Source organism: Apteryx rowi, unplaced genomic scaffold (genome assembly GCF_003343035.1).
Source record: "Apteryx rowi isolate R43461 unplaced genomic scaffold, aptRow1 scaffold_1492, whole genome shotgun sequence".
NCBI lineage: Eukaryota > Metazoa > Chordata > Aves > Apterygiformes > Apterygidae > Apteryx > Apteryx rowi.
In genome coordinates, this window is record NW_020447744.1 from 26,117 (window position 1) to 38,802 (window position 12,686).

Consider the following 12,686-nt stretch of genomic DNA (forward strand, 5'->3'; position numbering starts at 1 on the left):
AAGAGCATAGGCAATTCACAACTCTGCTCCTGCTTAGTCCACACCTATTGCCTTATGTTGCTGCACCTCTTTAGTCAATGCAAAGTATATGATCTAAAGTATTCCAGAGAAAGAAGATGTAAAAGACCTTTCGCAGTTTTAGTAAGATGACTTCTTTTGGTATCTCTGCTACTTAATACAGAATGTTAACGTGCCAATCAAGCCAACATTTCTCTGTAGACTACTAAAAGACTACTAGACCTGAAGAAAAAATCATGTAAACTGGAAATAACGGAAAGGAAGTAAAAATAATAAAAATCAGCCCCCTCTACTATCTTTACCATCTAAATGTATTAAAGGACATCTGTGGTGAAGAGCCGGTCAGACAGAGAGGGAGACCATAAGAGCAGACAGAGCAGAACTCTAATGAGTCAGGTGTGCTGTACAAAAGCATTTCTTCCATCACTCAGCACTGTAGTATTCCTCTCCCATTCAGCCTCCTGCTGTGCTGCATTCAATAAATTGCAGCCATGTCTTCAGACTCTGAGATGGCCATCTTTGGGGAGGCAGCTCCTTATCTCCGAAAGTCTGAAAAGGAGAGAATTGAGGCCCAGAACAAGCCTTTTGATGCCAAGGCATCAGTCTTTGTGGTACATGCTAAGGAATCCTATGTGAAAAGCACAATTCAGAGCAAAGAAGGAGGAAAGGTCACAGTCAAGACTGAAGGTGGAGAGGTGAGTGAAAAATAAGGCTTAAGGACAGCATTTGATTGACAGCATTTGATGGACACTCTTAGCCAACACACATCAATCTCCCTTTTCTTTGAGCAGACTCTGACTGTGAAGGAAGATCAGATCTTCTCCATGAACCCTCCCAAGTATGACAAAATCGAGGACATGGCCATGATGACCCACCTCCATGAACCCGCTGTGCTGTATAACCTCAAAGAGCGTTATGCAGCCTGGATGATCTACGTAAGTACCAGCAGCAGTCCTCCTGCAACTAGCTAGGAAAAACTGCTACGCTAAGCCAAGTGGAAGCCAACTTGCTGTCTCCCTTCCTCACAGACCTACTCGGGTCTCTTCTGTGTCACTGTCAACCCCTACAAGTGGCTGCCGGTGTACAACCCGGAGGTGGTGTTGGCCTACCGAGGCAAAAAGCGCCAGGAGGCTCCTCCCCACATCTTCTCCATCTCTGACAATGCCTATCAGTTCATGTTAACTGGTGAGTTGCCCCATCTCCTTCACCCTGATTCAGAACGAAAATCCCCACAGCGTTCTTATGGGGGAATGAGGCAAAGCAGTTAAGGACACTGCAGAGCTGTAGCACAGAACACTGGAGCAAATTAAATAGCAATTCATTTCAAGCCAAATTGAACCTGAAGCACGCATGGACTTAGCTCTCAGGGGAGACAGAATATTTCAATAGACCTCATCCATTTTTTTCTTTCGTAAGTTGGAAATGAAAAATGAAAGCTAATGAAAAATACTGAATATCCTTATTCAGTTTTGCACCTTTTTGCTTTAGCTGAGCTGAGAAAGACACTGTTAAAATATGAAATCCAATGCATTTCTAGGAAACCTGATTCTACCTTTCATTAAAACCTGGACATTAAAAACACTTTTCCAAAACTCTTGGCTCCCCATCCTGGGAACAAGATTTCACCTATATCTTTCATAAGCTTTTTGCATAATGTGACAGAAGGTATCATAAACAGAGGATTAATTTTATTCCATAGTAATGGCAATTATATAATATAATTATATAATATAATATATATATATTATATATTATATAATAATGAGCCTTTAAAAAAGACCTGTGTGAATTAAATGACTAGTCTTGATGGGCTTCAGCTGGGAGTGATCTTATGTATTTTGACAYCTGGACATCTCTTTCAGCTGTTTAGTAACAATTCAGTGTTACTCAGGAGAACTACTAACAGTCTCCTCTCTTCTGCCTCTTTCACAGATCGTGAGAATCAGTCAATCCTGATCACGTACGTACATTGCCTGCTCRGGTTCCTGCTGGGCTGCTCTGTGCCAGGGGACCTGCTGCCTGACCATGCGTTCTCTGCTTCTCTCTCTGCCTTCACAGCGGAGAATCCGGTGCAGGGAAGACTGTGAACACAAAGCGTGTCATCCAGTACTTTGCAACAATTGCAGCTAGCGGGGATAAGAAGAAGGAGGAGCAGCCACAGCAGGCAGGCAAAATGCAGGTGAGTTCCTAGGGATAGCACCCTCCAGCTGACAGCCTCATTTATGAGCTGTATCATGACAATAAGATTTCTTTCTTAGGGGACACTTGAGGATCAAATCATCAGTGCCAACCCCCTGCTGGAAGCTTTTGGAAATGCCAAGACCGTGAGGAATGACAACTCCTCACGCTTTGTAAGTTGTTGCCTTGAACAAAATAACTTTTTTCTTACCAGTGCAATGACTGGAATGTTTTTGTAATCAGAACTAGTAAAACATATCTAGATCAACTTTTTTTCTTCTTTCAGGGTAAATTCATCAGGATCCATTTTGGTGCCACAGGGAAACTGGCTTCTGCTGACATTGAAACATGTAAGAGACCCTCCTGTCCTGATAACAGTCCTTCCTACCTTCCTCAGTTCTTATGCTAACTTTGTTCTACCTTCCTTACCAGACCTGCTGGAGAAGTCCAGAGTCACTTTCCAGCTCAAGGCTGAAAGAAGCTACCACATATTTTATCAGATCATGTCCAACAAGAAGCCAGAGCTAATTGGTAGGAAGGATCACTAACTTATCTGGAGGAAATTCACTGAGCAACATTTAATTCCATTACATGCCAAYTACTTTTGATCTGTACGTGTTTTGTGCTTGTTTTCAGAGATGCTACTGATTACTACCAATCCCTATGACTATCATTATGTGAGTCAAGGTGAGATCACAGTTCCCAGCATTAATGACCAGGAAGAGCTGATGGCCACAGATGTAAGTAATGTACAGAAATTTTATTAGGTAGATTCCAACCTTTAATAGGCATGGTACTTACTTTAGTGACTTTTTTGTTAGAGCGCCATTGACATCCTGGGCTTCACTGCTGATGAAAAGACGGCCATTTACAAGCTGACAGGAGCTGTCATGCACTATGGGAACTTAAAGTTTAAGCAGAAGCAGCGTGAGGAGCAGGCAGAACCAGATGGCACAGAAGGTATTAGCATAATATACACTGGACCACTCACTAATATAAGCAATAATTCTAAGCCAGATTCATTGATCATTCTGTATTTTTTTCAAAATGCTAGTATTGCAGAATATAAGCATGTCCTAACTAGATAACTTTTCTGAAAGAAGACAACTCAGCAGAAGAGTGTAGAGGTTGTTAGTGAATCTGTTCCTATGAAATTAGAGAAGAATTTTCTATTGTATCAAAATTACTCAGCCCAGCAGGTTAATTCATACCAATGTCAATGGCCTGATAGAAAGATAGTATGCTGGAGTGAAAAAATTGTTTCTATTTCTGTCAACAGTGAGAAAGGTGGCTGACAGCTACACTGCATATGTGGCCCATTCCTAATGCTTGTGCAGAGTAGGTGTAAATTTTTGTCTTAATGATGAACAACAGAATATTTTGAACTATGAAAAGTATAAAGCAGTGGAGAATAAGGTCCAATGGACACTAAACCAAACTGGGAGATAACTCAGAGCTACTCTGCTCACTGATTTTARGTTTATGTGCCCAGACAGCTGCTATCATTTATAATCATTTGTAGTCACTTCCTAAGGGCATTGTTTTCAGATGAATAAAGCTAGAATCCTGAAACTGTTCTACCATAAGGCCTTTATTATGGAGACAACTCATAGTGTCTAAACTGTGCTATTTTATTTCACATGGGAGGTTAAAAAGAAACATCAGTTAATACTACAATTGTGTTTCCTATATTCTCTATTTTCTGTAGAGTTTTCTCATGTTTCCATGAATTAGAAAAATAGATAAAATATAATGTCTATCAAGTTTGCTTWGCCTGGGATTTTTCAAAGGTGTATTCCTTTAAAGTTCATGGAAATTTTCTCATGAAAACAAAGTTATTTGCATATATTATAAAAAGCTGTGTACTACTGTTTTTTCCATTCTTTAGAAACATTAAGATATAAATGAAAATGAATTCAAGGAATATGATAGCAATGAATCTGATAATGAAGAACAGTAGTTGTAGGATACACTACAAATTATATGAATAATATTATTTAAGTGATGTCAGGCATGCCATTTTGCTGATCACATCCTGGAAGCATTTGGAGCATTGTACATAATAATGAATCCATTTAAATCAGTTGTGTTTGTAGAGACTCAAGTCAACATAAAACTTGGTCACTAGACCCTTCTGAGGATTACTCTGAATCTGTGAACAAATTTCTCAGTGTGGCAAAGTCATCTTTTATTTTGCTAGCTTGCTTTGCTCATAAAACTGAGAAAGAACTGTGACAGTTCATCTTTTCCATTTCCTGTCTACTCCATTTACTGTGCAATCCATCTGTTTCTTTACCTGTTTTTGAAGACATCAAGTAACACAAGCAACCTGTTCCAGTACTCCACTTAGAATGTGGCTTATGCTGAACTACAAATATATTACTTTTTTATCTTAACTAGACTTTTTATCTTGCCCAAACTTGCCTTTTCTACTTGTTTTAAAAGAACAATAATGCCTGTCTGTGCCTTAAAAATTAATTTATTTTGGCATTTAGTTGCTGACAAGGCTGCCTACCTGATGGGTCTGAATTCAGCTGACCTGCTCAAGGCTCTGTGCTACCCCCGAGTCAAGGTTGGAAATGAATTTGTGACCAAAGGTCAAACCGTGCAGCAGGTAACAATCAATGTCTGACAACCTGTGGCTTGAACTAAATCACCCAGACTTCCTCTTTTTCTCTGAATGATAACTACAAGCCTTTTGTCTTTGATTTAGGTGTACAATGCTGTAGGTGCCYTGGCAAAGGCTGTCTTTGAGAAGATGTTCTTGTGGATGGTCATTCGCATCAACCAACAGCTGGACACCAAACAGCCCAGACAGTACTTCATTGGTGTCCTGGACATTGCTGGCTTTGAGATCTTTGATGTAAGAGCAATGTTTTATTAACATAACTTTACAAGTAAATTAATGGAGTGGTAAAAGATTTAAGAAGTAATGATACCTTTTCGCAGAAATGAGTTTAATCCTTTCAGGTTACACCTAAAGCATCATGACACCCACAGGCTTTTCATTGAGAATACATTTGTGTTGCACATATGCTAATAGAAATGCTTAAAAACTGTTTTTTGACTGTTTACAGACAGCAGTCTGAGATGGCATTTGGCACCTAATGCATATTTCCATAGTCATAGTTTGCACTCAGAAGGCTTGGGATACACTTGAAATCAGAGTTTGGAAATCTTGGATACACTGATGACTGAGGTCCCTCCCATAACTGAATAGGCCCACTCTAGTAGGTATCAAAACTGATAATCCCAAAATATTAAAGAGCCTCAGGTTCTAGGGCTCAGAAACATGTTGATAAAGTTTAGCTTGCTAGTAGAGATGAACTGAAAGAAATTCTAAACGCCTGCCTGAGCAGAGAAGGAATCACAGACCCTTCCATAATTTGCCAAAAAATAAAAAAATAAAAAAAAGGCAGCATTGTTCTTTAGCTTTCTGAAATTAAATTAATAGTAATGTCTGTAATTGTGCAGTTCAACAGCCTGGAGCAGCTGTGCATCAATTTCACCAATGAGAARCTGCAACAGTTCTTCAACCACCACATGTTCGTGCTGGAGCAGGAGGAGTACAAGAAGGAAGGAATTGAATGGGAGTTCATAGACTTTGGGATGGATCTGGCTGCCTGCATTGAGCTCATTGAGAAGGTATCACTCTAATTCAAAATGTCTGATATTTTCAAGAATTCATTACTTTTATATATGCATAATGTAGGTCAAAAGCGTACATATACATATGATATTATGAAAGTATTGTTTTAGATTCTTTTACAATTTGCTTTGCTGATCATAAATTGATTCTAGAAGAATCCTGTTTTGAAAAAGACTGAGAGCTTTTATATTGTCCCACTCAGAAAGCTTGTTCTTTGTCTGTGATTCTTTCTGCCTTTTCACCTCTCCTTCCTCCTTTCTTCTTCTCTTCTATGTGCTGCTATTTCTTCCAGCCCATGGGCATCTTTTCCATCCTGGAAGAGGAGTGCATGTTCCCCAAGGCAACTGACACCTCTTTCAAGAACAAGCTCTATGACCAGCATCTGGGCAAGTCCAATAACTTCCAGAAGCCCAAGCCTGCCAAAGGCAAGGCTGAGGCCCACTTCTCCCTGGTGCACTATGCTGGCACAGTGGACTACAACATCACTGGTTGGCTTGACAAGAACAAGGACCCACTGAATGAAACTGTTGTGGGGCTGTACCAGAAATCATCCATGAAGACACTGGCTTTACTCTTTGCCTCTGTTGGAGGAGAGGCAGGTCTGTTCTCTAAAATTCATATTTTCATCTTTTTTTTTTTTTTTAATGACTCTTTCAGAGCCATGAATATGAGCTGGAGTAGGTGGTTTCTCAACATGTTCTTAAGAGACTGCATACTGTGAAGAGTCTCAAATAGCTTGAATTTATTAAAAAAGGAAAAGATCAAATGTATCTCAGACCAGTGAGCCATGATAAGTCCTAGGATTCCAGTCAGTGCATACCTTTGAACCTCTGTATCCAGAAAACAAGTTTCTCTCTTCCTTTAGAATGAATGTTGACTCTGTGTCCCACTGCATCCTAGGTTCTTCGCTTAGCATGAGTAATACGTATGAGCAAGCTTCTTACAGTCTCACAGAGAAAAAGTTTGCAACTCAAAGTTGTAATACCATCTGTTTTTGGTATTCTTCAGAGAGTGGTGGCGGTGGCAAGAAGGGGGGCAAGAAGAAAGGTTCTTCTTTCCAAACTGTCTCAGCTCTTTTCAGGGTAAGTTCATTATCCCTCTGTATCCTGTAACAAAAACATCTTTTCAGTTATTCATAAAAGGGATGACTCCAAGTCAGCTGAGGCCAATGAGACGATACCTGTTGACTTAATCTTTCCTTTTTGAAAAGAGCACTTCAGAGTCAGACTCTAGTTTCATTTACTCACAAGTACTTTGGTAGGACCAAGCTCTTGCCCAATTTCCCCCTCCCCTAGGAGGGATCTGGCTGCCTGCCTGAGGGAATATCTAGTCTGGATCTGCACATAAATTTGATATGGAAAGCTAAGCTGATATGGAAACGCCAAGGCCAGCTACCTTCCCACCGATGGACAGGGCTTAAGGCAGATGGAGAAGCATCTGTTTGGGTTCCTGTAGCATCTAGCTACTGCCTGGCATTCTGGACAGGTTTTTAAATTGCATGGAAGGGATACCTCTCTAAACAGCCTTGCCACTGCTCCAAACCAGGGCTAACCCGAGAGCGGTTAGGTCCTACCCAATAAAAGTAACTGTTAAAATCGGTGCTAGTTCCTGGGTTTGCTGTTTAAAAGCACTTCCAGCAAAGTGTGCTCTAGGGCCTACCCCTTGTGCCTTTTCTCTGAGAGCTGTGACCCCCTTTCTCACCCAGCAGTAGCTCTTTCTTGTCTTCCTCTGCTCAGCCTTTGTCATATATATCTTCACAAGTTGCACCTAATTCTATTAAATACCTCTCTCTTGGCCCTCCCTGTAAACTTTGCATTCCTAACAAAATTAAGTATCTCGTGCAGAGTGAGAGTCTGGTGACTGAGGATAATCATCTTCCATTGAGAATTCTGTCTTTTGGTGCCTCAAATCTCTGGTGACCTTTTTCCATGAGAGTCATCTGAGTGGATAGGTCCGTCTGCCTCATGAGAACACATTACACAGTTTCTTTCATGCTCATCTGGTAGTGTAGCTACAGAGGTAACATTTGATAATAATAATAATAAAAAAAAGAAACTTTGCCTATGATCCCACAGGAGAACCTAAACAAGCTGATGACCAATCTACGGAGCACTCACCCCCATTTTGTGCGTTGCATCATCCCCAATGAAACAAAAACACCCGGTAAGAAGACAAAGTAGAGGGAGATCTTGCTGTGATGCAGTCATTATTCTTTGTGCTTTTTAGTAAAGTATCAAATAATTGTCTCATTCTTTTAGGTGCCATGGAGCATGAACTGGTGCTTCACCAGCTGCGTTGTAATGGTGTGCTAGAAGGAATCAGAATTTGCAGGAAGGGATTCCCCAGCAGAATCCTCTATGCAGACTTTAAACAGAGGTCAGAGCCCTTTCTGCTCTCCATCCTGTGTTTACTACATAAGTTACAAATCTTACCTGTTTTAACATTTGTGGCTATTTTATAATTCTGTAATTTTGTAATTAAAACTGAAAGAAGGACCAAATTGCAGGAAGGTATAACCAAAGATAGCATGTGTGGCTGACAAAGGAGAAACTGTTGAGAAATGAAGGGATACGTCAGGTGCCCTCACTAATTTTTGCTCACCACACAACTGAACCTTGCCAATGTCTCTGACTAGGGAAGCACACTGGAGCTACACAAGCCAGTACTTCCAAGATTTAAAAAAAAAGGGGGGAGGGGGGAACCTGAGATATGGCTACAAAAAATCTCATACACAAATTACATACTCAGCTAGAGTGTTCTGTATATGCTGCTAGTGTCAGTGGAAGATCATTTCTTGCTACATGTACAGTGGCAATGTTCCTGTCTAGCAATTTTCTGTTCAAGAATGAAAGCATAGCTTAAGACAAAAAGATATCAGAATGAAATGCCTGGATATCAGTATCATCTTTTCATCTACTATTGTTCAGCTAAACGCAGTGAAAGCTTCCTTAATTTTGTTATTAGAATTCATTTCACTAAGAATGTCATCTATAAACATGGGATGGAAGTCCAAGTTCCTCAGCTTCATGCTGCTGCAAAGAATGCTGCTAATTTCACTAGCTTGTATAAGCTTATGACTTTAGACTTAGTCTCTGTTAATTCATACCTCCTTTCATTCCACAGATACAAGGTGCTTAATGCAAGTGCTATCCCAGAGGGACAGTTCATTGACAGCAAGAAGGCTTCTGAGAAGCTCCTTGGCTCCATTGACGTGGACCACACCCAGTACAAATTTGGTCACACCAAGGTACAATCACTCCTTGACTCACGTACTGTGGGTCTGTGCTTTGCACCACCTGACAGTGACATGCTGCGATATTCCCTTTCTCAAGGTGTTCTTCAAAGCTGGGCTGCTGGGACTCCTGGAGGAGATGAGAGATGAGAAGCTGGCACAGCTCATCACTCGCACACAGGCCAGGTGCAGGGGCTTCCTGATGAGAGTGGAGTACCAGAGAATGGTGGAGAGGAGGTAGACATTTCTCAAATGCAAATAATACCTGGACTTTGGAGAAAGTGTCTACACCATTCACACCCAAAATATTCAATGTACATTCTAATTATGTTTCAGGGAGTCCATCTTCTGCATCCAGTACAATGTTCGTTCATTCATGAATGTCAAGCACTGGTCCTGGATGAAGCTATTCTTCAAGATCAAGCCCTTGCTGAAGAGTGCAGAATCCGAGAAGGAGATGGCCAATATGAAGGAAGAGTTTGAGAAAACCAAGGAGGAGCTTGCGAAGTCTGAGGCAAAGAGGAAGGAGCTGGAGGAGAAAATGGTGTCCCTCCTGCAGGAGAAAAATGACCTGCAGCTCCAAGTGCAGGCTGTGAGTAGTATATTTTTTTCCTGGTGAAAACAAGTAAGATATAACTCCTGTTTCTTAAAAGAGAACTCTCAAACTGCACCCTACCCTGCCTTACAAAATTTCTAAGCTGAATCTTATGTGACTAAGGGTAAAATTCAGACCACCTGCTTTGGGCATTCAGTGTCACCATTGCAAAGTGGGGTTCCAGCTTGAGAATGACTTTTAAGTGTTAGTCTTTGTGCCTATATGTACATGTCTCTAGGTAATCTTATGGTATAAGGTCACATTATAGCCATTAGACATTTAGTGTATACAGTAAATGGAATATGGAGAGTTATTCAATTGACTATACACTCTCTCTTAGTTCATTTGCCTAAATAAATGTCGTTGGAGCCATTTCTTATGACACATGGTATCTCACCTGTCCTCCTGCAGCTTCTACTCCAAGAAGACACAGACACCCCATACGTCCTGAGACACAACTGCTAGCTGTCTGTGTGTGTCTCCAACGCCCTTTGGCATCTCAAAAGTTTATGCAACATTTAGGCAATACTCCTGTGTTTCTAGGTGTAAATTTCATTGCTTTAAAATACAATCAGATTCAAATGGAAACTACCAATTACACTCAGATTATGTACTGACATACCTGGCATAAAGAAAGATGAATTCTAATTTAGTCCTACCGAGAATAATTTTTAGAGAGACTATAAATACATACATACATATATATGTATGTATGTATCTATATATGTAAATATATATATGCCATTATATTCAGTTATTCACTTTCAGGGAAATGAATAAAAATCCTTAGTGAAAGAATTATTTTTACATATCTAGATATATTACCTATAAATGGAGGTAGACACAATATTTGATAATAAGAAGAATCTAAAAAACTGAAAAGAATAAAAACTGATTTAAAAGACACTGTGCAGTAATAACTTTCCCCAAAATAATAAAAAAATAATAATTCCATTTTTATTTCTTCAGCATTAAATAACATTTTCTATTCAGTGTCTTCCAAAGCTAGATGTTAGCGAAAAAAACTCTGTTTACTCAACAGGAAGCTGATGCTTTAGCTGATGCTGAGGAACGATGTGACCAGCTGATCAAAACCAAAATCCAGCTCGAAGCCAAAATCAAGGAGCTGACAGAGAGAGCAGAAGATGAAGAAGAGATGAACGCCGAGCTGACAGCCAAGAAGAGGAAACTGGAGGATGAATGCTCAGAGCTGAAGAAAGATATTGATGACCTGGAGTTAACACTGGCTAAGGTTGAGAAGGAAAAGCATGCCACCGAAAACAAGGTACAACAGAGAACTTGTCACTCACACTCCAGAAATCAACRCTGKGCTGGTACAGCACGTTTGTAGCTACTTCCTTTAATTGCCACCTGCTCCCTTCTTCTCACAGGTCAAAAACCTCACTGAGGAGATGGCAGCCCTGGACGAGAACATTGCCAAGCTGACAAAAGAGAAGAAAGCCCTCCAAGAGGCCCACCAGCAGACACTGGATGACCTGCAGGCAGAAGAGGACAAAGTCAATACGCTGACCAAAGCTAAAACCAAGCTGGAGCAGCAAGTGGATGATGTAAGCACACGCACACAGAAGAAGGATWGGACAGTTGTKKAGGTAGACCTGGCWGGCAGAGCATTCATGGCCTTGTTCTGTTTAGCTTGAAGGGTCCCTGGAGCAAGAGAAGAAACTGCGCATGGACCTTGAGAGAGCCAAGAGGAAACTCGAGGGTGACCTGAAGCTGGCTCATGATACCATAATGGATTTGGAAAATGATAAGCAGCAGCTGGATGAGAAACTGAAGAAGTAAGTGTGGTTGTGGGGAACCCTTTGTGCTGTGCATGTTCACACTTGTTTTTCTTTGGGCTCTAACACAGTTTGCTTTGCACAAAGGAAAGACTTTGAAATCAGCCAGATCCAGAGCAAGATYGAGGATGAGCAAGCCCTGGGCATGCAATCCCAGAAGAAGATCAAGGAGCTGCAGGCGAGTCTTTGTTCTGTCCCTTCCCTCATTCTGAAAGAGGTTGGGTAGGAGCAGGGCGTGGGTGTGAATGGTGCCTAATGTTCCCCAGGCCCGTATTGAGGAACTGGAGGAGGAAATCGAGGCCGAGCGGACCTCTCGGGCCAAAGCAGAGAAGCATCGGGCTGACCTCTCCAGGGAGCTAGAGGAGATCAGTGAGCGCCTGGAAGAAGCAGGGGGAGCTACGGCAGCTCAGATTGATATGAACAAGAAGCGTGAGGCAGAATTTCAGAAGATGCGCCGGGACCTCGAGGAGGCCACTCTGCAGCATGAAGCCACAGCTGCCGCCCTGCGGAAGAAGCATGCGGACAGCACRGCCGAGCTTGGGGAGCAAATCGACAACCTTCAGCGCGTCAAGCAGAAGCTGGAGAAGGAGAAGAGTGAGCTGAAGATGGAGATTGACGACTTGGCCAGTAACATGGRGTCCGTCTCCAAAGCCAAGGTATAGAACACATTTTATAGGCACACTGCCCCAAAGGGTGCTTACTCTCTTGTGCATGCCATTATAGCTAGCATGTACTAAATCTCCTGGCCTTCCATTTGCTGCCACATAGGCAAGTTTGGAGAAGATGTGCCGCACACTGGAAGACCAGCTGAGTGAGATTAAGWCAAAAGAGGAGGAACATCAGCGCATGATCAATGATGTCAATGCTCAAAGAGCTCGTCTGCAGACAGAAGCAGGTAAGACATCCACATCTCTGATGTGCAAATGGAACAAGGTCAGAGGGCCAAYGCAGAAATAAGTCTTCTGGGGAAATGGTCAGTCCAACACACTTCCTCTCTGCTGCAATGAGATGAGATCATAAGCTTCTGCAAGCTCCACTAAATATCTGTGTATATGGTCAGAAGTGGATATATTACTGTCATCAGCAGAAAAAAATCTATCTGCAAACTTTTCAGGGGAATATTCACGCCAGGTGGAGGAGAAAGATGCTCTGATTTCTCAGCTGTCAAGAGGCAAGCAGGCATTCACCCAACAGATTGAGGAACTCAAGAGGCAT

The 12,686-nt window shown here is 41.5% G+C and overlaps 1 protein-coding gene across 1 annotated transcript; it reads left to right on the forward strand.

Moving 5' to 3' along the window:
* Positions 1 to 509: 509 nt before the first annotated feature.
* On the forward strand, positions 510 to 12,683 carry LOC112962473 (myosin-1B-like; the record flags this gene model as incomplete). Its single annotated transcript, XM_026058659.1, has 27 exons — positions 510 to 713; positions 810 to 953; positions 1,047 to 1,203; positions 1,951 to 1,978; positions 2,077 to 2,197; positions 2,277 to 2,369; positions 2,483 to 2,546; positions 2,629 to 2,727; positions 2,833 to 2,936; positions 3,018 to 3,156; positions 4,692 to 4,810; positions 4,910 to 5,059; positions 5,671 to 5,841; positions 6,138 to 6,444; positions 6,854 to 6,927; positions 7,921 to 8,008; positions 8,104 to 8,221; positions 8,969 to 9,092; positions 9,178 to 9,314; positions 9,414 to 9,669; positions 10,715 to 10,957; positions 11,064 to 11,240; positions 11,326 to 11,471; positions 11,559 to 11,649; positions 11,738 to 12,127; positions 12,240 to 12,366; positions 12,586 to 12,683. Coding segments are annotated over exons 1-27 (3,969 nt in total), but the record flags the coding sequence as incomplete, so codon positions are not given.
* Positions 12,684 to 12,686: the final 3 nt, after the last annotated feature.